Source organism: Chelonia mydas, chromosome 3 (assembly GCF_015237465.2).
Source record: "Chelonia mydas isolate rCheMyd1 chromosome 3, rCheMyd1.pri.v2, whole genome shotgun sequence".
NCBI lineage: Eukaryota > Metazoa > Chordata > Testudines > Cheloniidae > Chelonia > Chelonia mydas.
The window spans coordinates 157,393,863-157,418,975 of NC_057851.1; the positions used below are offsets into that span (position 1 = coordinate 157,393,863).

At 40.3% G+C, this 25,113-nt stretch overlaps 1 protein-coding gene across 3 annotated transcripts in view; it reads right to left on the reverse strand.

The window, feature by feature from the left end:
• The window catches only part of LYPLAL1 (lysophospholipase like 1), a 37,961-nt gene extending 14,841 nt beyond the window's left edge, over positions 1-23,120 (reverse strand). Inside the window, exons 1-5 of one of the 3 annotated variants that reach the window (XM_043543639.1) lie at positions 22,807-23,120; positions 18,040-18,139; positions 11,588-11,686; positions 11,323-11,403; positions 861-1,030 (exon numbers count right to left, since the gene is read on the reverse strand). In XM_043543639.1, coding sequence (XP_043399574.1) covers positions 861-1,030; positions 11,323-11,403; positions 11,588-11,686; positions 18,040-18,139; positions 22,807-22,882 — 526 coding nt within the window. In that variant the 5' untranslated portion in view covers positions 22,883-23,120. Of the gene's footprint in view, positions 1-860; positions 1,031-11,322; positions 11,404-11,587; positions 11,687-18,039; positions 18,140-21,848; positions 21,907-22,806 lie in introns of those variants that run through there. The other 2 variants (XM_007064767.4, XM_037895710.1) reach the window with 2 other exon arrangements.
• Between the last annotated feature and the right edge of the window lie 1,993 nt (positions 23,121-25,113).

The window sequence follows — 25,113 nt, forward strand, 5'->3', positions numbered from 1 at the left end:
TTTTTTTCCAACCTGAAACATTTAGTCGCATAAGCATAGAACAAGGAGTCAGGAGTGCCTGATTCTATCTAATTCTATCTCTGACTTATGCTACTCCTGTGGCCTCAACCTCTTTGCTTCAATTTCCTCAACCGTAAAATAGGCTTGAAACAGCATGTCCTTTGAGAGTGCCTGAAGATTAGTAGATATTTGTACAATGTTCTGAAGATGTAATGAGCTAAATAAGTGCTAAATATGATGCGTAAATGCATTTGTTACCGAGTTCTACCATTACCAAACATTTCACAGGACCTTTGTTTTTTCATGACTGAACTCCTCTGAAGCAACCACAGCAGTAGAGAAGATACAATGTGTAACGATTTGTGTTGTCTAGATGCTTATTGAAATAAGAAACTACATTGCCTTTGAGAGAACTCAAGACTTACATTCTTCAGAAGCCCTCTAAATATGAAGAGGACAGATAGACATAGCAAAGTAAGAATAGGCTAGACATTGTTGACTGGTATTTAAATTCCAATGATATATGAGCAGTTCAAAAAACAAACAAACAAAAACCTTACATTTAATTTGATGGGACAGAGTACCCAGCAAGCCAAATGCTGCATACGTTTGCACCCACAGCACCCCAATGAATTCAAAGCAGTTTTACGGGTGTGACAGCCTAATCTGACCTACCAAGGGCTAGATCCTGCAATGCACAGAGTGCTCTCAACTCTGAATGAAGGTCAGCTGAGACCTGGGGTTGCTCAGCATGTGCAGAGATTGCTTGTCAAACTTGCAGGATGGAATCCAATGGGAACCCAAAGTGAGAGGCTCTCTCATAAGCCTAAAAAAAAAAAAAACCATAAAAAAAACCTTACCTAAAATTATCTTATTCTTGCTGATGCCATTTTTAACCTCATCATCAATCACGTTTGTAAGCACCCGACACATTGAGTCAATGGTTTCAATGTGTTCTGGGCACTCATTAGATATCTTCCATCTGTCAAACCACACAGTGGAGAGGGCCCCTCTCATAGGTGTATACGGTCTGGGGGAAAAGAAAAGAAAGGTTGATTAAAAATGTCTGAGAACAAAGGCATTCAGTATAACCATGGTAAATAACAGACAATTTGGTGACTGACTGAAAAAGGAGAGGAGGAATCAATTAATTGTGTCTCAGTTCTAAATGTGTCTAATTTAAACGTTATTCACCACTAGTTATACAAAGTCTCTTTGTACATCAAGGACTATCCTTAAAGGGTGAGGACGTTTAGAAAACTGTTTAAAATACAAATGCAAGTTTCAATCAGCACAAGGTCATGGCTACATAGTTTCATATACTAAGTCTTTTAGCGCATAATCCTGCCAACAGATCTGCAGGTGTGACTGCTATTCTTGAGCATACTTCCTGATGAAATAAATGGGAGTAAGGGGTCAATACATTCTGATCTATTGTCTATGGGTTGCAAAATCCTCAGGTCACATATTGTGTGTGTGTCTTGGGGGGTTCTGATTTTATATCAGGAATAAGGCTGAGATTTTTTCAAAACCACCTTGGGGATTCAGAGGCACAATTCCCATTGAAAGTGATGGGAGGGTTTTGTGATTTTTTATTAATCTTCCAGGCACCTATGGAAATTTCAGAGAGAGAGAGAGAGAGAGAGAGAGAGAGAGAAAATGAGTGAGTGGTGAGAGATAGTTTATCTTAATAATCCAGATAACTTTATAAATAAGGTTGAAAAACACAACTTTGCTTATCTTGTCAGCATGCAGGTTGAAATTAGAGATGTAATTACACTTTTCTTTGCAAGACTGTAGTGTCAAATTAGTATCATAAATACCTTACATACACTGTCCAAAACTCAAATAATCAAGGAAGTTGCAATTCAATGGAGACTTTTTTTATGATGATGAATTGGCCCCTAAAATCCCCAGAAAGATGATCTAATTGTCTTACAATGGTAACAATTCAATACCAAACCTACTGCACTGAGGTCAGTGTTTCATGTCAAGGGGGTCAAAACCAAGACCCCTAAAATCCTTAATTGCTACGTTTAATCAAGAGGCACATTTTTCACTCTAAACTTAAACTCAGAAAAGCTCAGATCAGATTACAGTAGTTGCCTACAAACAGACAGCCTTTGATAAATTTGTCTGGCTGGGAACCCACTGAAAATGAAAATGAAGCCTTCAGTCTTTTATCTGGATTTTCTCACTACTAAGGTTTAAACAAAATACCACTAACAATTCCAAAAATGCTTAATGAAGCAGCAAATTCTGCCCTTATTTATACCATTGGGTTTGCACATGTGTGAAGTAGAATTGTCTATTTCTAAACCAGAGAGACTATGACACTCCAGAACCCTAGTTATGCACCAGGACCTCATTTTGCTAGCCACTGTAAACACAGAACAAAAAGACAGTCCTCGACTTAAGCAGCTTACAATTTAAGTACAGGCACTTAGACACTAATAGGGTGATAAGTAACAGTCGACATCGATTTGTCAAGAACAAATCATGTCAAATCAACGTACTTTCTTCCTTTGACAAGGTTACTGGCATAGTGCTGTAGACATGATTTATCTTTATTTTAGTAACGCTTTTGACACGGTCACCAGGTGGGGGTGGAGCTTGGGCTTCAGCTTCAGCCCTGGGTTCCAGCAAGTATAATGCTGGCCCTGGTGACCCAATTAAAATGGGGTCGTGATCCACTTTGGGGTCCCGACCCAGTTTGAGAACCGCTAGTCTAGAGAAAAGAAGACTGGGGAGGAGGGGCAGGGGTTGATAACAGTCTTCAAATATGTTAAGGGCTGTTCTAAAGAGGACTGTGATCAATTGTCCACTTCCACTTCAGGTAGGACAAGTAATGGGCTCAATTTGCAGCCAGGGATATTTAGGTTAGGTATTAGGAAAAACTTTGATTATAAGGATAGCTAAGCACTGAAACAGACTTCCAATGGAGATTGTGGAATCCCTGCCCATGAAAGCTTTAAAAAACAGATAAGACAAACACCTGTCAAGGATGGTCTAGGTTTACTTGGTCCATCCTCAGTGAAGGGGGATGGACTAGATGACTTCTCAAGGTCCCTTCCAGCCCTTATGATTCTATAAGAGAAGAGACTACATTTTCGAATGAATTCCCACAGGAAAATGATAGAAGACAAAGCACCCCATCACCTGGGGGTGAACACTTTTCACAAAGTGATCACTCCATACCTGAGCTCTCAGTCTTCATCCTCAAAGGAAACCTGCACAACATTTTCAAAAGACAAGCCTAAGAGCTTAAATTCATAACTCTGCTAGATACCACAGGCTGACTCCGTGGGTGCTCCAGGGCCGGGATGGAGTGGGGGTTGGGGGGGAACTGTGGCCTTGAGGAAAGGGGTGGAGTGGGGGCAGCGCCTGGGGCAGAGCTGGGCGTCGAGCACCACCTGGCACAATGGAAAGTTGGTGCCAGAGCTAGACACTAAAAATCATGGACTGAATAGGGACACTGGATTTATGGCTTATTACAACAATCTGTCCCACTACTAATCCGTCCTTTTTTGTCCTATGACTGCAGAGGTATTAACAGACCACACCACCTTAAAAGGTCCCTTAGAATATGTACTAACTACCTATGCTAAACAATCTGTTCTACCTTGTATTTCGCTGTGATGCTTGGAGTACCTTTCTCAGACCTGAAGAAGAGTTCCGAGTAGCTCGAAAGCTTGTCTCTCTCCTCAACACAAGTTGGTCCAATAAAACATATGACCCCACCCACCTTGTCTTTCGGATAGGCAAACAGACAGATGCAGGAATATAACATGTCTATACAACCCAGATCTAGGCACTGATTCAGAAAGCACGTTTGAGTTCCACTGCCTTTAATTTGCTTAATTCAAAGTTAATCATGTATTTAAAGAAATATTGCTATTAAAAGACATCACTTATCAGGCCTTAGTTTGGATTCCAAAGGATAAATAGTGATTGTTTATTAAAATAAAGGAAGATCAGCAGACAGTATTCAATACACAGAAGAAGCTCAATTGAAATCTATTTAAGAAATTTTGTTCTTTGCTTCTTCCATTAGGGATTTTACCATTGCTATTGATTTTACATGGAAGGCACTCAGATACTATGAGGAGTAGGAGTATAAAACAATTTGGGATAGATATTATCCAAGTACTGGTTATAGGCCCTTTCTCAAAAACCTTGGCATCAGTGCTTATGGGAAGCACTGCTATTGACAATGGAGCAAATGCCAAGAGACTTCAGCTCCTAGAACCAATGGATTAATACATAGGTTGTTAGGGAAAAAAAAAAAAAACATGTAAAAGTTTTTTAAAAGAACTTTGTCCTATGGTAGCAGGATTGCCCCCGCATTTACATGGAAAAGGTATGCGTGGATATTGCTGAAATATCCACAACAAATTTAGTGGTATACAGCTTTGCAAGAGAAACTAACAGATACTTAAAAACACAAAATAAACAAACATAACCACACAACACAGCACCTTTTGTTTGACTTTCCCCTATACTGTTTGTTAGCACAACAAACCTTTCAAAGTTGGAAATATGTCCTCATCCCCTTTGATTCTGTCTCCCTTATTTGGCAAATGATTTAATTTATCAGCTTAGTGGTCCCTTGCTCTCAAGTGGGGAGGGAGACCACTCCGCCTCACTGTGGCAGGAAGCAGCAGGCAGGGCCAAGCAGCTTGTAGCCTCCTAGCAGGGACAAACAACCATTAACTGTCTGAAGCTCTAGCCCCCTTGGGCAGGCAGTAAGCAGTCTTTAGGCCAGAGTGTCCAGGCTAAGGCTGACACCAATCAAGAGTCTAGGGCAGCAATGAACAGTCTATAAGGGAAGCTCTGGCCTTCTGGGTGGGGCAGAGCAGGGAGCAGGCTTTTGCCTAAGTGGAGTGCCCCACCGGTCAGTCCTGGGGCCGGCTTTGTATATCATCTTCATAATGATCTGGATGATGGGATGGACTGCACCCTCAGCAGATGACACTAAGCTGGGCCCTAACAGTGACAAAACTGGAGCAAAGTCTGGTTTCCCTGGGCTCCTTCCTACCCCAATCCAGGTGCTGGGCTCCACAGTCCAAAGGTGCTCCGTCTCCTCAAGGTACAGGGCTGATGGCAGTCCCGACAACTCATGCCCAGGATGGGTCTCCTGCAGGGGCAGGGAGCTGCACAGCGCAGTTTCAATTCCAGAGTGCCGCAGTGGGCTGGAGACATCTGCCTCCTTCCATGGCTCCCACTCAACTTTATCCTTCCTGCCCGGCCCTGGTACTTCTGGTGAGGGGGGAGAGGTGGGGAGGATTTGGCTCCTCCCACCAGGCGGTGTGTAGTGGTCCCTCGTTCTCAAGTCTGGAAGGAGGTCACTCTGCCTCACTACACTTACTAATCAGGAATTACAGCCTTGTAGCTAAAGAATGGTGGCTATGAATCAGGAGAATCAGATTCTGCCACAGACAGAATCTGGGTGACCATGGGCAACTCACTGAATCTCTCTATGCCTTTATCACCCAATCTCTGGAGTTGAGATAATGCCACTTACCTATATCACAGAGGTATTGGCAGGCTAAATTAACTGATCTTTAAAGAAATGTGCATTGAGATCCTGAAATGGAAGGTGCTATAGATGCAAGGCATTTATTATTTCCCCATGCAGCCTCAAAAATCTCTAATTTTGATGATGCCATTAACAGAAATGTGAATAACTGTGAGAAACCAGTCACATATTTGCAAGCCACTCCACTTTTAACTCTCTTTTCACAATTACTGTGTTGTGTGTATGTACCTGACATGACAAAAACCTAGGCTGAAGACATGGGAAGATTTTTGTGTCATTAAACCAGAATGGTAAAAACATATACTATATTATTAATTCTCTTATCATAGTGCCTCGTGGTCACAATCCAGCACCCCACTGAGCTAGGTGCTGTGCATACAAAGAACAAAGAGAGCGCACAATCTAGGTATAGGACTAGGGACAACAGATGGATACAGGCAGACGGACGGGGGACTACAAAGAAACTATGGAATATTTTAATATATTATATATGTTTGCTACAACTGAAGATGGATTTAAAATTAAAGATTTCGAATCATGGTAAAATCCATAATGTAATATGACTGTACGGTTGATCAAACCTGGGATTAAGGGTCTTAACATGCAATCTTTATAAAGCCCCAGTGAAGGAGATGGGAGACTGATCCATTTAAAGAGCACAGGAGCAGACCCTCAAATGGATTGCCAGAATATTTTCTGTTGTCACAAAGATGTCCTCACAACTAAATTTAGTTTCTCAGAAATACAATAAAAAAATAACTCACATAAAAGAATCTTACTTTTCAGCTTTAACAGTACATCGTACTGGCACATCTGTTTTAGTCATTCACCTTGTTCCTTAAATAAATCCCTTTACTAACCAATATAATACAACTCAGACATTACCACGGTAAACAAATATGTTTGGCAAGGAACTATCTGCACAGCTCCAAGAATAGAGCACAAAATTTTTTCTTTGTGGTTTAATTGTATGAAAAAAAGACCCCTATGTTACAGTAACATGAGGAGGTTGCCCTGAAATGTACAAAAAAAAAAAAAACCCAAGGAAATTTAGAGTGCATTGAAAATTCAGTTCAACACTGATCCTCACCTGACATCATTGCAACAAGGCTCTGAAGCAAAGCCGCTCCATGCCTGCAAGCTGTGTGATCAGTTAAGGACAGCGTCAGACCACATTGTCTGTCTTAACTTAGGTTTTCTTGCCTTTGAGAGTTTAAATCAAACCCTTACCATTACTCCCAACAGATTTTTGTGGTTCAAGTTTGTTTTTTTTTAAATGGCTTTGAAAGTAAAGGCCCCATGTCCCCGTAAGCTCTGTTTTTGAAACTCTCTGAATACAAATTTATGGTCCACTAGCAAATGTGTTTTAAAATGTGGATTTACTTTCTGTAGTGATTTTTTTAAAACAGAAGTTATATGAAGTACTTTGGAGCACATGAAAGACTCAAACCTTTAAAAGAAAAAAAGCTTCCTCCTGATCAATTCAACCTCAGAATTCTGGCTTGCTTAAAGAACATAGCCTACCTCTCTCCCTCCTCCTCCTCCCCCCAAACAAGCATTACAAATGCAACATTATACAAGTTGAACTAACTCTAAACACTAAAAAAATGGGGGAGAGATAAACAGTGCTAAGGAAACCCAGGCACCCCGTAAATGGAATCTTTAAAATGCTTCTAAATGTCTTCACATCTCGCCTGCATTGTTTTGTCTGAATGGATTAAAGGGATTTTTTTAAGTGTGCATTTTTTTATTATAATTGCTTGTTCAGGGGACTATATTAGGGACTGAATCTATGCTAATCCATAATTTCAAGATAAGAATTCAAAATAGCACACATGGATCCAGGAATCTGAATGTATGGTATAAAAAAGAAATGCATTATGAAAACCTGTGACTGACTGACAACCACAGCGACTCACTTTAATCGTTTACATTTTTATTTAAACACAAAGGTAGTTGTCATGCAGATTAAGGGCCAAATTCAAAAGTAATGCATGAAGAAGTGTAAATTAGACATCCTTTAAGTAATTTAGAAATACTTTAGTAATGTGTAAATCTAAGCTGGTGTAATTTATACACCAATGTAGAAAACATAAGTGAAAGCAGGGAGGTAATTTACACCTTTTGCAGCTCTCTGGAGAGTAGATTAAACCAATTTAGACTCCCTTACACCTGGGTTGACTTAAGATAAGTAGGTCTAAATGAGTTTAAATCAATGGAGTGGGAGTCTAATTTATACCATTTTAGGTATCACCTTTAAATTAGTCCTGCAAAATGTCATTTGGAAAATATTTTTAACATAAAAATAACTCAGTATTATTGGTACTGTATTGATTAGTTAATAAATAATTGTACTTGCACTTGTACAACATAAAACTTAAAAGATTATGTGAAAAAATCAATCAGCAAAAGCCTAATTATAGCAAGAAGGTGGATGCCTCAGGTAAGCAGGGTAAGATAAGATGGCATATCATTAATTTTAAATGTTCCTGGTACAGAAGTGCAGTCCAATCATGGATTATCAGCTCCACTCTCTGTGTGACTAGCACTCTGCTGATGAAATCACACATGCTACAATCCCAGGTAGAAACCTGGAGCTGGCCTGGAAAGGGCAAGTACTAGCTATACCTTTTTCAGAAGTTTTTAAAATGTTATAATGAGAGCTTGCTGATGTGCCACATGGCATGGGAGCTGGGACTCTGTTGTGGAGCTAAGAACCCTGTACAAAGAAAGAGAAAGGTAAACTTTAAAGTTAATAATATGCTGATTCTCCCCCCACCCCCTTTATTCTGATTGGGGCTCTGTACAAGACATTCTAATGCTGGATTTTTGTTGGCTTACATTTATATGCAAGAAAGATCACAGGCAACAGAGCAGGGTGCCAGATAAAAGTGTTTAAAGCTCTAGGGTGAAATCCGGGCAGTGTTGAAGTCAATGACGTTTTCCCATTGATTTCAACGGAGCCAGATTTCACCCCTAGTGCCAAATTTTTTGCTGGTGCAATTTGACTCATTGCAGTAATTTACAGCAGCGGAGAATTTGGCATATAGTTTTAAATCTGTTTATTTTTACTTATTTAAATTCAATCTACTTGAACCTTAAGATGAATACATTTATGAGAAAAGAGGGGGGAGAAAAACTTTTTATTGCCCCTTTTTCCCTAGTTTAACGTTTTAAACTATTTCGGATGAGTTGTGCAAACCCTTACACTCAGGAATAAAGGCACTCAATGCATATAATGGTTTGCAGGATCAGGCTCTCTGTTTAATACACTTGGTTAAAAAAAACTACCCATTATTCCTGTATCAAAATCCTAAAGCCCAGGGTACATTTCATGCCAAATTTATACGCCCCTCAAAAACAGGATTTATTTTAGAAACATGGACACAAACACATTGCTATTGTTAACAGGGCAGCCTTACGGTGCCATACCGCACCAATAGTTACTGCATTAGATATGTGTCAGGAGAAGTTCAAGAAAATTAGACTTGAAAGTATACTTAAACAAAAGGGGGAAAAGAAAAGATTGCCTATATACATATCCAATTTTCAAACACTTCTAAACTAGGACCCCTCGCCATTAGCCCTGACTCATGCACGCTGTCCAACAGAACTCAGTGGGCCAGATTCTGATTGGTTACATTAGTGCAATCTATACTGGAATTGCTCTGGATTTACACCAGTGTAAATGAGAGTAGAATGGATCAGTTGGAGTAGTTATGTAGCAAGAATTTAGAAGGCTATGGGTATTTTTGTTGGGGGAGGGGAGAATCTGATTACCTTATACACAACTCCTGACAATTCTGGCTATTAAATCTTTTTTCCACTGGATGTAATTTTTGCCTGAGAGCAAGGGGACACACATACACTGGTTTTATATTTTTAAAAAAATCACTCTTATTTTAGACTAGACATCAAACAATATTGAAAAAGGAGGAAAAAGCTTTTAATCTCACTTTTGCAAACCCTTGCTGTTTCACAGCTAATCTCTGCTAATGACTGGAAGATCCATTGCACATTAATTAAATACTATGAATTAGAATTCTTTTTTTTTTAAGTCAAGTATAGTACATAAAAATTGTTTAGCTTTAATTGTATGAGAATCCTTCTTAGCCTACCAGTAAATGTTTGACAGTACAGTCTGTAAAAGTATTGACATTTTAATAATTTGAGGCTTCACTGGGATGCTATGGAAACAAGGTGCACCTTTCCATAAATAACAATCCCTTCCAAGTCAGAACAGAATATACTTAGGCAGGAAAAAAATCAAATGCACAACTACAAAAAGGCAATAACTGGTAATCCTGCTGAAAAGGAGCAGGGGTTATTGTGGATCACAAACTAAATGCATCAACAATGAAAAGCAGTTGCAGAAAAGGCTAATATCATTCTGGGGTGTCTTAACAGGAGCATCATATGTAAGACCTGGGAGGCAACTGCCCTGCGCTACCCAGTACTAGTGAGGCCTCAGCCTGTCTCCAGTTCTGGGTGCCACATTCTAGGAAAGATAAGGAGAAACTGGAGAGTGTCCAGAGAAGGGCAACAAAAACGATAAAAGGTTTGGAAAACCTGACCTATGAGGACAGGTTTAAAAACTGGGCATGTTTACTATTGAGAAAAGACGACTGAGAACAGTCTTCAACTATGCGAAGGACCATTATAAAGAGGACAGAGACTGTTCTGCACATCCCCTGGAAGTAGGACAAGAAGTAATCAGCTTAACTGGCAAGGGAGATTTAGGTTAAATACGAGGAAAAACCTTTTGCTTATAAGGATAAACACCTTGGACAGGCTTCCAACGGAGGTTGTGGAATCCTCGTCAGCGGAAGTTTTTAAGAACGGGTCTGACAAACAACTGTCAGGGATGATCTAGGCATACTTGGTCTTTCCTCAGAGCAAGGGATGGACAAGTTAACTCTCGAGGACCCTTCCAGCCCTACATTGCTATGATTCTATAACACAGACCTATGTACCACTTAAGTCTCATTCATATCTTAAAATACAGCATACGTGGGACTTTAACTGGTGATGCACAGACCTCATACAGGCCCTCTGCAAAGTGGTGAATTAACCTTTAAATATTTACTGGCAAGTGGAGTAAGGCGATTAGGAATTTTTGGCAAGAGTTGTGTGGTTTGGAGGGAATTAGCGGGCCAATATCCGCTTTTAAATAACTGCAGCAGTTTAAATCCCAAATAACTCCACTGTAGCATCTTTTAGAGGTAGTGGAAAAACAGATTAAGTCTATAGGATGCTACACGGGAGTTACTCGGAATTTGTAACACTGCAACAGAGCACTGTTCTGCCCAGCAAGTTTTATACCATAGTATTATTTTATTGTTTTGGATGTTTCGGTCTGCAAAGCACATCAATTTTAAGAATTTCTACACAATTGTAGTATTTACTATTTGAGTTCAAATGGTCTTCTCAGAGACCACCTCCACCCGAGTGTCCTCCTGTTGGTGACTGTAAACCCACTGTCATTTTGCTGAATGAATATGGCCAGGGACATACCAGAAACTCTATTTGGAGCACTGGAAGGCACTTCTAAGCCATGCTCTGAATTTCAGAATGGCAGCTTTCCAGAACTGGTGGCAAACAATGTAGAAGGGATTGGCAGATGACATAGGGACTCAACAGGCTAATCACAATGAAAAAAACCTAATATTTACAATGAGAAAAATATAATGAAAGCTTTAAAATAAATAACATAACATACATCTCAAACCCCCATAACTTGCTGGGAAACAATATGAATAATGCTGCAACAGCAGAATTCTTACCCATTCCCAAGGTGGAGATAACAGGTTTCCAGCTGCACTGGGAAAAAGTTGAAATGAAGAGAAATGGGAGGAAGAATGCCACTAGAGTATGGATTAAGGAATAAGGAACCTGAGACAGAACCGTTATTATACACTGCTTTTCCCCCATCAAGGTACCTGCTGGGCAAAGATGCATTCACTGTATGCATGTATTTCATATGGGTATGTTATCCTGAACATTAAACGGTTCACGTACTTGCTGCAGCACGTAAACCGCAAAGGATACATGAGAAATGAAATGAAAAGATATTCAATTTGCAAAAATATGCTTTCTCCATGCTGCAGAATAGTGGTATAGTGTAAACTCCAAGATAGGTCTTGATATCTATGTGGTCAGAATAAAGAGAAACAGCTTGACAATATCTGAAATCCGTCTATGCGTCCATCAAAATCCCACTTCTACAAAGCTCCTTTGTTTTAAATTTATGAATGAGGTTAGGGCTCATGAAACTGAGGGATTAATAACATTTGCTTGAGCCAAACATAGTACGAATAGGCACGGTGCATGTTCCCCCTTACAGCTCTGCCAATCCATCTCAATCTTGACCTGCAATACTCCTGCTGCTTTTCCAATCCTAGGCCTCTCACAAGCAGAGACTGCTGCCAATGTAGCTGAATGGTGCCAAACTGTCTGGGGTTTTTGTGATGTTGCCAAATGGGGACTAGTATGAAATGAAACTCACCTCCACTCATCAGCAAAGTGAAGATTTGAACCCAGGTGAAAGGCTGGAACACTAGCCCGCAGTATTGAACAGCCTTTAGCATCCATATATTTCCATCAGAGGAAGGACAGTGTATTTTGCAAAATGTGTAACACTTAAACTATGCAGAGCGGTCTGTTGGCCGTGAGAAGATATGCTAGTGGATGTCAAAAAGATCCACAAAATAGTCCAAGTTGTGTATTTACAGTTTACTTTCTGACTTACAACGGGAAAGACTGTCAGAAGGGAATGCTAAACAGCGCAAAGAATCTTTGACCTAGATTTTTCAAGAGGATTATAAAGGCAAGGTATATTTATTAAAACAAGTGGAGCCTCAATAGTTTTAACTTTACCACGTTAGCTGCTGCAATGCCAATTTAAACTATCACTTTCTATTTTTTTTTTTTTTTTTTTTAAGGCTAAACTGGGTGGTATTCAGTTCTCCTGATTTAGATAGTCAATAGAAACCGAATGTTTAAGTCACAGTGGTAGCAGCTGAAACAGTATTTAAAGCTGCAGCCGTGCTGACCCAAATAAAGAAGAAAAAAAAGGAAACTCTTTGCCTTTAAAACTGTGAGTGCAGAAGTGGCTTTAAGTATTGCATCAGCTACTAGGGCTACAATTTAAACCCCTGGTTTTTAATTAAAGCATGTGCATCAACATTACTGGGGGGAATCCTAATTCAACCGTGTTTAACAATTTAAATCTGGCTACAGAGACATCAATGTTGGAAGAACGCTAAAAAAGAAGTTAATTGAATGTTCCATTAAAATAAAACGACAATCATCTTTTTCAATATTTTAAGCTTATACAGAGATAAAACAAAATGCTTCTAGGAAAAGTGAAAAACTAAAAACAGAAACTTGTAAAATGATTTGGCCTCAGCTACATGTCTGTAGCTTCTGGAGTCCATCCCATTAATCTTCCCTCAACTTCTTTGCAGCCATTACAAAATTATCCACTTCTTATTTTATTAAATTAGGGTTTTATAAATGCATGTATTTCTTTCACATTAATAAACAGGGGCCCACATGCTCTCTGTATCAGAGCATTTGTTAGTATGTTAGAAAGTAGTGTTAGATATACATATATAAAAATATTTTCATCTTTTGAAAAGGAATAATGCAAGAACTGAAGTCTTAGACTGACCACAGACTAAGTAGCTTGCTCTGGGACCTGGCAACTATTGCACTGCCTTTATAAAATTTGGTGCAATTTAACGTCAAGAACAAAAGCCAAACAGGAATGTGGCTGAAGTACTTGTCATTGGAAGGGTTTGTTTTGTTTTTTAAAAGAACATTAAAATGAGGCACTGCATGGCTCCAAAGACTGGTGACAAACAAAAAAAATTTAGCGCCACATCAGTAATGACTGAAGCTATCATTGGATGACTGTTTGGTAGTACATTCCCACTTCTTAAAGGACAAGTGACCAATTAAAAAAATCCACCATGTCACTAATTGGCAGTCATCTTGGTAGTCACAACAGATACAACAAGGAATGAGGGCCAAATCCTGCAAGGTGCTCAGTGCCCTCAACTGGTGTCTTCAGTCAACTTCTTCATTCAAATGACTTTTTTATTGAATCATCTTCTGATATCAACATGTCTATCGACATCTGAAGCCAGAAAGCAGTTGAGACCGTCAGCACCTCAAAGTGAAATACCCCAGCAGATACATTGGTAAGGATGTACAAGGAAGTTGCTATCCATGTTATACTTGTTCTGGGGACAGAAGGCCTTCAGTCTCCAGGGTGGTTAATCTAGTTCCTTATACCAGAATTATTTCCATATACGTATATATATTTTAAAGTAAAACAAATGTTAAAATTATACTTTGTTTTTAAGCAACTGAGAGCCAGCCATATTATACAGACTTTTTTTTTTTTTTTTTTTTAAAGCAGCCAACTCAGATATTTGAAGGCGGTCAGCTCCCATTACAGAAGAGTGTAATTAAAAAAAATGATAATCTTTCTCCGGGTTTTTTAAACCTTCTATAGAATAACAGAATTATATCCCTTCTGCAGACTAGCTAAAACAACTATAAAAACGGATATAATTTATTTAGCACCTTATCGCTTTAATCCCTATTATATAAGACTTTTCCCTGAAGAGTTTTACTCTTGGGGGAATTCTGCGCCACTGCTGCACAGCAGAAAAATCCCCCGCAGATTCTCTTTACCTTCTGCAGAAAATGGTTTCTATGGGGAGGCAAAGAGAAGCTGCATCAGCGCTCACTCACCCCTCCCTGGCAGCTCAGACATGTCTGTTTGGGCCGCCGGGAGAGAGGTAAAACACTGGGCGGAGGGAGGTCTGGGGATGCCCTGGCTGCCCAGGGATGTCTCGGCTGGGTGGGGGAGGGGGAGGAGGATGGAGATGTAGTTCCCCCTCCCCCTTCCCTTCCTTGCACAGAGCTGCTGGGGCTGGGTTATATCCACCAAGCCCCACTCCCTCAGCCCTCCCCCCGAGCCCTAACCACCTTCACCTGGACTCCCCTGCAGAGTCCAATTCCCCCTGCACTTAGAACCCCGCACCAAGCCCCTGTGCAGCCAGAGTCCTCCTCGTACTCAGACCCCCCACAAGCTGCCCACACCCAGACTGCGCCACACAGAACCCTGGTACTCTTGAGGGAATTCTGTGCCAAAAAAATTGAAAATTTAAAATTCTGCAAAGTTCTGCAAAATAACACAGTATAATAGCAACATAATCACACCATTTTCAATTATTTTGGTAATTTATTTCAAAATACTTGTCAGCAAACATTTGAAAATGGTTTGATTATATTGTGTTATTTTAACAAATAAAATACGCAGATTTTTGCCAAACTTTAAAATATTTTGAACAGAATTTTTAATTTTTTTGGTGCAGAATTCTCTCAGGAGTAGTTTGCCTTGTATCATTCCTCAATCAACACTAAATAATTTTATATTTTAAAAGTTAATCAGGCAGAATGAATATGTTTTTAGGATTTTATTCTGGAGTATGTTCTTTGGTTGCTCCAAAAGAGTTCGGTCTATGATAGTTGGTGAGTTAAGCCCCAATAACTCCTATAGGAAATAGGAGGTGGAAAAGCAATTATTTCAGTGCTGGGATAAAACAATTTAAAAAAATTCCAAGACAGCATGATAAAAATTATACAAGTTCTACTGCTTGTCAGGTCCCTTAAAAAATTCAGGCAACATTTATAGGCATGCCTAACTTCTGAAGCTTCTTTTTGCTTTTAATCATTAGGGTCAAAACTGACAATAAGCTTTATGCTCTGATGCACAACTGTGGATTGCTAACCTCCACAGAACTACTTGGATGTCAACAGAACTCCACTCAGACACAACCATCCCCTTATAGGTTATCAACCATAAGGATCAGGACCTCAGTATACCTGGACAGTACTACTGGGTAATTTAAGGCCTGATTTTCAGAGGTACTGAAAACCTTAACTGGTGCTCAGTACCATAGGAAAAAGAAATCAGTCCATATATTTGGGTTCCTACATATGGATGAAGGAGCCTACCATTTGTCATTCCAATTTGACATTTTTGGCCTTGATTTTTCTCTTCTATGGAAAGAGGGAAGAGAAACCATTACAGACTTTACAAAGTGTATAACATGCATTAGATTTAAACACCAAAATAACTTTTGCTTGGCCAGCATGGGTTTTTGTTATTTACATTGTAACCAGTAAAGCATACTTTTACAAACTTCCTTTGTTTGTATATAGCTCCAAACAGTGGCAAGCATTACTGTAGTTAAGCGCATCTGTTTTATTTCACTGTGTCAGTTAATGGTGCTTAACAGGAACAAGGGGGCTGTAAAGCAATATTCTGTAATGTACTTCTCAGTTACCAATCAAAGACAAATGCACTACAGGTATTTTTCTTTGGATATATCCCTTTCACACAAGGAGAACAGAATGGAAAAATCCTGCTAAAAGCTGCAAAGTTGAATCAAATCATACTTGACCTTAGTTTGCTTTGGAAAAGAATAATGAGAGTAAACTTGACTGAAACCGGGCAACTAATTATTCATACCTTTTACGTTACAATCTAGGCTCTTTTTTTACATGTCATCTTTATTGATACCTTACAATCTGTGTCCAAGTCAAAAAAAAGCTCCTTGGTAAATCATAACATGTACTGATTTAATCATTTACAATGTTGCCTATAGCTGTAGTTATCTACAAAAAAATAAAATAATAGGGCAAGATTGTGGCTTTGGATACGCTGGAATGGGAAAGTGGAACTTTAGTGGCCAAACAGATGTGGCCTGAGGCATTTTGCACACATAGGACACACACAGGAAGGCTGAAGGAGGAACGTTACAGAAGTTAATTCCAGCAAACCTGCATCTACTGCCAGTATTCATGCAGAGGATGGAACACTACAGAAGTTAATTCTAGCAAACCTGCATCTACTGCCAATATTCATGCAGAGGATGGAGCCTTTTGGGCCCCCACGGATAACGCTAGCTGCACAATTAGCCTAGCGTCAAGGGAGCAGTGTCTTGTTTGAATAAAATCATGCCCATAGTGGAGCTGACCTATTGAACTACCTCCCTTAAATCTCTCCATAAAACACACTTCTTCCACAAAGATTTTCAGCAATGTCCTGGGCAAGTTTTCTCCACAACCCTGAGTTGCTCTCATCCATATACAGTGAGTCAGTTATGTTGCATGCATAATAACTAGACTGTAAACTCCTTGGGTCAAGGACTGCTTCTATATAGATATGTGATGAGCAAAACAAAATCTCGACTGTCTTTTTGTCTGTGTTTGTACAGAACCTAGCACAATTGGGTACTGGCCCATGATTAGAGTTCCTAGGTGCTACCGTAATACATATTATTATTATTATTATTATTAATAATAATTCTTGTTTTTGTACCACCTGAACCAATTCAATGAAAACTCTCTCAAACTTCTGGTCCTTGAAAGCCAATACTAGATGTCACAAACCCCACCCCATATATATATTTAGGACAAAAGCTTTCAACGTTGGTACCTAAAATTGAATACTTCAATCCATATTTAGGCCCAGACTCAAAAAAACACTTACACATACGCTTCAGTCTCACTGACTTCGATGGAAGTTCTTTCCTGAATCAGGTCATCAGACATTCAAATAAGTGGCCTGATTTTTCAGAGGCGTTTGGCTTATCTCTGAAAATCAGGCTATTTATTTGGATAGCTAAATATGAATTTAAGTGCCTAGCTTTAGGCAGCCAAGTCTGAAAATGCTGGCCCTAGCTTGTAAGCTCCTTAGGGCAAGTACCATTAGCTCCCTCTATTTCCTGTATGCCACAAAGCACATTATGGCACTTTACTATGACTAAACAAATAATAACGGGGCTTGCAAACACAGGCACCTGCGATGAGGAAACTGGACTCAATTTTTATTGATTCTGTACCCAATTATTCTAAATTAAAAACCAAATCAACCTTGTGATTCAAATGTTTTAATTTCCAGTGCTGTCACCAATAACTGAAGATGATCCTTGCATTGCTCCTAATTATATATTTATTACAAGGCAAATACTCCTACCAGTCACACAGGACTACTGTTCGTCAGAACCAAAGTGTGATATTATGTATAGTGAAATGTTTGGTTAATTCTGGTAATAGATTTATGGGAACAATTATAGGTATGGAGGTAGCCTAGAATATGATTTAATAAAACATGGTTACAGCATGTCATAGAAAAATCCCTATCTATATTATTCTTGTGAAGTATTCAATTGTAATGCGGACAGGGCTTTAATGTGAATTAGAAGTGTGTGTCCTACATAAAATCTCATGCATTTAAAAATAGGATCCTGTGGTTGCAAAGCATTACTGAGCTCCAAATATCACCAAAAAAAAGTACAGAAAGAATTGCAAAACAAAGCACTACCTGTACCCAAAGGTATAAGAATATTTTCACAACAATGATTTTGTCAGAAGATTAGAGGAATTTAGTCTTAGTAGTAAAAGGCATTGCACAATACCTGGCAGGAGCTGTTGGATAAATTACTTTTATATGCTGGAAAACCAAATCCTGATTCAGAACTTGTTTGATCCACGCTCTTACTCTGGGGCCAGTGTCACCTGCAAAACACAAACCCACAGGAAATGTTATTCCACATATTTATAGGTAGCACCATACAATGCCAAAAATATTTATACCTGAAATTCACTTAATTTACAGACTTGATCCTGCAAGCTGCTCAGCAACTTCTGAAAGTACTGAGAACCCTCAGCTCTCTTTGAAATCAGGACGTACTCAACACCTCTCTGATCACACTCTTAAAGGGGCTACATACTATTGCTTTTATAAACATTTTGCTACAGCATTACTGCCATTGATTTCCCAGTTGGCCACAAAAATCTTTTGTATCCTTATAACCTAGATAATTATCCACTGATAGTAAAGTGATAAAAAACCCACAGGAGAATGCAAGAAAATACAAAGTAAAAAAAAAATCCAAAAAGCTTGTCAGTTGGTGTCCTCTTAAAAAAAGATACATTTTATTATTTTCTTCATTTTTTTTAATTACAAAGGTTTTAAATGAACAGTCCTCAAAATGTAGTTGAAAATAATAACTGTATAATTAAATATGATGTTTTTATTAGAAATAGACTTCAACTAAAATCTCAGATCCAAATTCCCCTGAACTCTGGGTAAAAAGGAGTTCAAAATATGAACCCAGATCCAACCATCTGGCTCCTAGAATTATGACAGGCTGCTCAAAATCCTAAATCCAAACCAGTCCCTTTCTTGAGAGTTGGCTGAGACCAGGGTCTGAATTTTGTGGCTCTGGCCAACACCCAACAACAGTTGAGTCTGTAATCCTACAAGCAGGTGTCCACAGGCGTGGATCCTTGCAGATTCAATGTCTTCAAAGTGTCTCACAAACATCCATCCATTTTCTCCTCCTTTAAAGCTCTTATCCTCTGCGAACATCTGCAGTGTTCTCAATGTATAACTCGAGTTTTGCCTTTAACCAACGCTCATCCACACACACAAAAATGTCTAACTTTGAGTTGAGTGTTTCTTTAAATTGGAGCTAGCTGACCAGTCAGGAAAGTGGGTTGAAGCTCTAGTGGTACTGACACTCCAGCAAATAAACAACGGGGAAGCGGCATCTTGAGTTACAGAAACTGATCAGCGGCGAATCCAATCACTCTGTGCTACTAATCCAAATCACTGTGTATCTGAAGTATTGTTTCACAGTATAGTCATTCTCAATGGAGCCAGGCTAACCTGATTGGGGTAACTCCATTGTATTCACTAAAGGTAACTGTTGCAGTGAAGACAAGCCCTCAGGTGGAAAAGGCTTTTTATTGCTTCAGGTTTCAACAAGAAAGCCCCGAGATATTATTTACAAAATAAAATGTAAATAAATACTACTGGGATTATGCTTCAGTTAATGAATGGAAGGCAAAAGGACCCTGTCCTGCTACTGCTTACGGCCAAGCACAAAATGTACTATGAATGGCCCTATTTATGTCAAATCGTAAATAACTCACAGCAGTAAGTGCTAGTCTCAATAGTAAGTCTTTCCAGGATTGGGCCCAAAAATTTTACAGTGTTTATTTTGACTTTGCCATTTTTTTAAAAAAAATCTATATACAAATTAAAGACATAACTAGGAACCCATTGTGGATTTATTCCTGCAAACATGCTCATGAGTAACTTCAATCATGTGACTAGTTTAGGCTGGAATCGAAGCAAATCTTGTTCTCAACAGTCAAATTTGGAACACATGGGTTGTCTAAGATACACTATTAACAAAATACTTTTAAAAGCTTGAAAATAAAATTCCTTTCCCTACATATATCTTTCCTTCATTAGAGAACGTAAGCCTTGACTCTGCAAATCAAAATTAAGTGTGAATGCTTATAAGCCAGATTGGGGCCATAGATCTTCATATGTTTTCTCTGTGATACAGGAGATATCATCACATCTCCCCTTTCTTTACTGACATTTCATGAGCTTTGAGTGTCAGCAGGAGCATGCATAAAGCTGGGAGCCAGGGCTTGTATACACTACCACTGTATTTTCCACTGAATGCATCCGATGAAGTGAGCTGTAGCTCACAAAATCTTATGCTCAAATAAATTTGTTAGTCTCTAAGGTGCCACAAGTACTCCTTTTCTTACTACCACTTATGTCAGTATAATTTATGTTGGTTGGGGTGTGAATAAACTCCTCTTTCCCTCCCTCCCCCCCCAAGCAACTTAAGTTACACCGACCTAAGCTCCGGTGTGGACAGTGCTATGGCGGCGGGAGAGCTTCTCCTGCCAACATGGCTACTGCCTCTGGAGAAGATGGTTTTATTATGCTGACGGAAGAGCTCTCTCCCGTCAGCATAGAGCATCTTCTAGTGTAGACCAGCGGCTGTAGCGCTTCTAGTGTAGACTAGCCCTTAGTCTGTTTGAACAGCTTGCAGAAGACTCATTAGTTAAGAGACTTTGATCCTCATGTACCAACTGCCATCATCGCCCTAACATTGTCATAATTACCAGGGCTCCCATTTGGATGCAACTAATTTCTGTTACATAAAAAGCACACATCAAAAAGTGCTGGACTTCAGACATTTTATTTTAACATACTATTTTAACACTATCTTCTCTTCTGAACGGTACTAAGAAGAATGAATAATGCACAACCAATTCAGTTTCAGGGACCTATTTCAAAGCCTGAGGATAAAATCAGCTAGCTGTGGTACCCATTGCTACCTTTTCCTTTTAAAATAAAAATACAAGTTTTAATTTCCCTTTCAACCATGAGTGGCCAAACTTCTCCAACCCTCCATGTGTCTCTCAGACACATACACAGAGTTGAGTATCTGTCTACAAAATGATTACAGATTTAAGGCCTGACTCCAGTGTCTTAAGACCACCGCTTTTCTTGCTGAACTACTATATTGCTTGATGCTAATACTGGATTTACTGCATGGGGAGTTCTCCACTACCTTCCCATTCAATCTGGGGTCAACTCATCTTTGTATTACAATTAACTGGTGGCAACCATTAAGAAAAAAAATGGATTAATGGGATTGCTACTGAGCTGTTGCTCTGTCCAGAGGGCATCAATGCAGTGTAACTAAGATAACTGGCTACCCCTGCTTTGGAACCCACCCTGCAGAACTGTTAAATAAAACCAGACAAAAGAGCACTCTTACTTTTCCTTACAGCTCCATTGTAAATATTATGAGTAGAGTTATAACAATAATGAAAAATTGTACAGTACTTAAACCACTTGTGGAATCAACCTCTAACCATAATCTTCCCCCACTTCTAAAAAATAAGAGGAAATTATTTCCTCCAGCATTAAAGTATTAGAGTTAATAGGAGAAGCTGAGCATATTGTATTAACTCCCCTTCATTTGTATGCTTTGTGAAATCAAAACAGTTTTGACAGTCCTGGTTTAATAAACTAAATTCAAACTGGATTATAAAAATAAAAACACATATGAATACTTTGTCAAATCAAATATAAACATCATGATTATATATATCAGTAAAATAACTTTAAGAGATCTAACTCAAGCACTGACAGATGCTTGTAGACATCACAACAGAATGGATTCCTAAAGTCTCAATCCAGCAAACCCTTATGCATACCCTTAATTAATTAGAGAGAGTCAATTTCAAGATTACACTTCCACCTGATGTAACAACATTAGGGTAAAAAAAAATAACAAGCAATACCTAAAATGACTATAACTTATAATGGAGGAAATATTTTTTCAGTCTGTTCACTCTGTGAAATTAAAAGCATTTTTTCATATAGTTAGTTTAAATGTTTCACCTGTGTGGTCAGGTAGGAACTGGGTTGGGGATTTCAAAAGCATTTACGTGATACAGCAGCACCAGTCCCATCAATTTAGGCACTTTTGAAAATGTCACCCGGATCCTGTACATTTTTGTGCACACAAGTAATTTTTTACTTATGAAGGTAATCCCCTGCATGAATTCAGTTATCCATACACCTAAGGCCTTGTCTAGACTAGGATAAATATTATATTCGCTAACACATGCCTTTAACTCACATTGAACTGGTCAAGTTCAAGCTCAGGAGAAGCCTCAGCTTTATGTGTGCACGTTAAAATACATCCCACCTTGTCTACACTAGACTTTTCAAATGCCTCAGTTAGGATGTGTTAGCTACCACACCTTTTATCCCAACCTAGACATGGCCTAAGTGTTTGCAGGATCTGTAGCCTTGGTTTCCCTGTTATTTGTGTGCAGACTGCAGCGGGGGGAGAAAAAAACATTTTTGAAAGGGGAGGAAATTGTGGGTGTAAACCCACATAAACTAGCATGGGAATTTGGGAGCAGGTACAGAACTTCAAACTCATTTTAAGTCAGTTTTTGAAATCGTCTAGATTTCAAACCGACAGAGTCCCTCTACTGCCCCTATTGCCATTTTACCGGTGGAGAATAATGAGGCATGGGGGAGGGGAGGGGGGTCAAGGGTCTGCTTTTGAGCCCGTACTCACACCAGTGAGCTCATTAAAGGTAAGGGCGCCACTCGCATCAGTAAAGCCCTGAGCCTCCAGCCTAAATTCAGGATGGTCCATACCTGTGCACTAACCACTACAACACACCCCTAAGGCCCCAGCCCAGCGCCTCCCCTGCAGAGTGGGCCCCCGGGGCTCGCCCCAGCCCAGCGGCCCCCACCCCTGCAAAAAGCAGGGTCCCCGGGCTCGCCCCAGCCTAGCGCCCCCCTGCAAGTGCCTGGGGACATAAAGCCTTGAGGCCTGCACCTGAGCCGTGCAGCAGGATCACCGAGGCGCGGTGCCTGCCCGCCGGGGACACAACGCTCCGCTGCAGCGCGGCCATGGCCGCAGGTCCCCTCCGCCAAGCGCCGGGCGGGCGCCGCTTCCTGTCCCGCGCCGGCGCGGCTCGCTCGCTGTCTGGCTGTCTCCGCCCCGCCAGGGAGGCCTTCGCGTGGAGGTGGGGCGGCCGCGCGCCAGGCTGCGGGTTGTGCGTGAGGCGCGAGCCAGGGGCGGGCCTGTGGAGAAGGCGAGTGAGCTGTGGAAGTCCTGAGTCCTTCCCTCACCCGGCCCGCTGGAGCCCCCCTCGTCCCTTCACAGCGCTTCCCAGTAGCTCCCCTACAGAGCCCTCCCCCCAAGGCGAGTGTGGCTCAGGCAGGGCTGTGCCAACTTTGCCTATCGCCATCAGCTCTGGTTTGATCTGGGGTCCAGCTGCATAGGCACCAATGCCCGTGGGACCCTCCATAGCTTGCCTAGTCACGTAGGGGTGCCATCTCCTCCGTGGTACAAAAACAACCACCACCACCACCAGCCCTCTGGGATGAGCCTGACCCATAAAACTGGAGAGCTGACAGTGTGTACTGATTTCAGAGTAGCAGCTGTGTTAGTCTGTAGCTGCAAAAAGAACAGGAGTACTTGTAAAAAGAAAAGGAGTACTTGTGGCACCTTAGAGACTAACCAATTTATTTGAGCATAAACTTTCGTGAGCTACAGCTCACTTAGTGTAGCTCACGAAAGCTTATGCTCAAATAAATTAGTTAGTCTCTAAGGTGCCACAAGTACTCCTTTTCTTTTTACAAGTACTCCTGTTCTTTTTGCGAATACAGACTAACACGGCTGCCACTCTGAAAGGAGTACTTGTGGCACCTTAGAGACTAACAAATTTATTTGAGCATAAGCTTTCGGATAGCTACTTTCAATAAGGTGGCAACCCTATCCTCGGGTGGGCATATAATCCAATGCTTTGGATCCCCACGCACCCTTGTGACTCATGTTGCAATAATGGGTTTTGTTCCCAAGGGAGCAGAGATCAGGGCAGGCATCCGCTGCAGTGAGCCACTGGAGTTCCAAAATTCCAAATTGGGGGGGGATTGCAAGAAAAGGGACAGATTTTCCACGGAAATGTCATTTTTTTCAACCCTCTGTAGCTGCCACTGTATGATTTTAAAAAAATGGGGTTGTGGGGAAAAACGTACAAGTGGTAGGAGGTGAAGAAATGGCAAAGGGACTGAGAGAAGTAGCAGTGCTATCACCACAAGTCCTAGAAGATTCAAAGCTAAAGATTCTCATTTTCTCATTAACAGGCACTGAAAGAGAGGACTGATCCTGAGTCCCTGGCTGACCATTGAAATTTTTTTCTCTTTACTTTGAAAAAACAAAACAGGAAAACAGAACCACACTGAACTTTGCGACTGTCACTTTGGATATTTTGGATATTTCCCAAGCCCCCTACAAAATAAAGTTTCATGTTGTAAAACAGGTCCCAAAGATCAACACAGACACCACTATATAGTTAGAACAGGGATGAGCAGGAAAATGCACCAAACTGGGATGCTTCAAGTGCTAACTATCATTAGTATTAACCCCTGAAGCCGCATTGTGTGTTACGTTCAGAATTTTATGATGGATTCAGGGTTGCCTTTAATAATCTATCAATACTATTGTCACAGTTCAGGGCATCTTTGACCTCTCTCTCTGTTCTCTCTAAGTGCACCCCCTCAGGTGACAGGCTTTGTGTCTTCACTTCCCTCTGGGGTGGAATCCCATGATTCTCCCACTCACAGGCTATGTCTTCACTAGGAACCTGCAGCAGTGCTGCTGTAGCGCTTCAGCATAGACATTCGCTTCAGTGTAGACAATCGTTACAGTGATGGGAGGAGTTCTCCCATTGCTGTAGTTAATCCATCTCCCTCAGAGGTGGTAGGTAGGTTGATGGAAGAATTCTTCCATTGACCTAGCGCTGTCCGTGCTGGGTCAGCTTAACTGTTGCTCAGAGGGGTGGATTTTTCACACCAGTGCACAACATAGCTGGGACCACCTAACTTTTTTATGTAAACCTGGCCTCAGACTGGTTCTTGGACTACAGCCTCCTATGGACCAACCAGGACTGCTCATTAGGCCTGACTGGGTTCAGTCCCTGCAGTTCTTCCTTTCAGGAGCTGGTAAATACAGTGACCCAAACAAAGTATTGTTTCACCTAAACAGGAACAAAGCATAAGAAGAAAAAGATTTTAACACAATAAACACAATAAACAGTTTAAACCTATATCTGTATTACCTAATGCTTTAGGTAAGGCT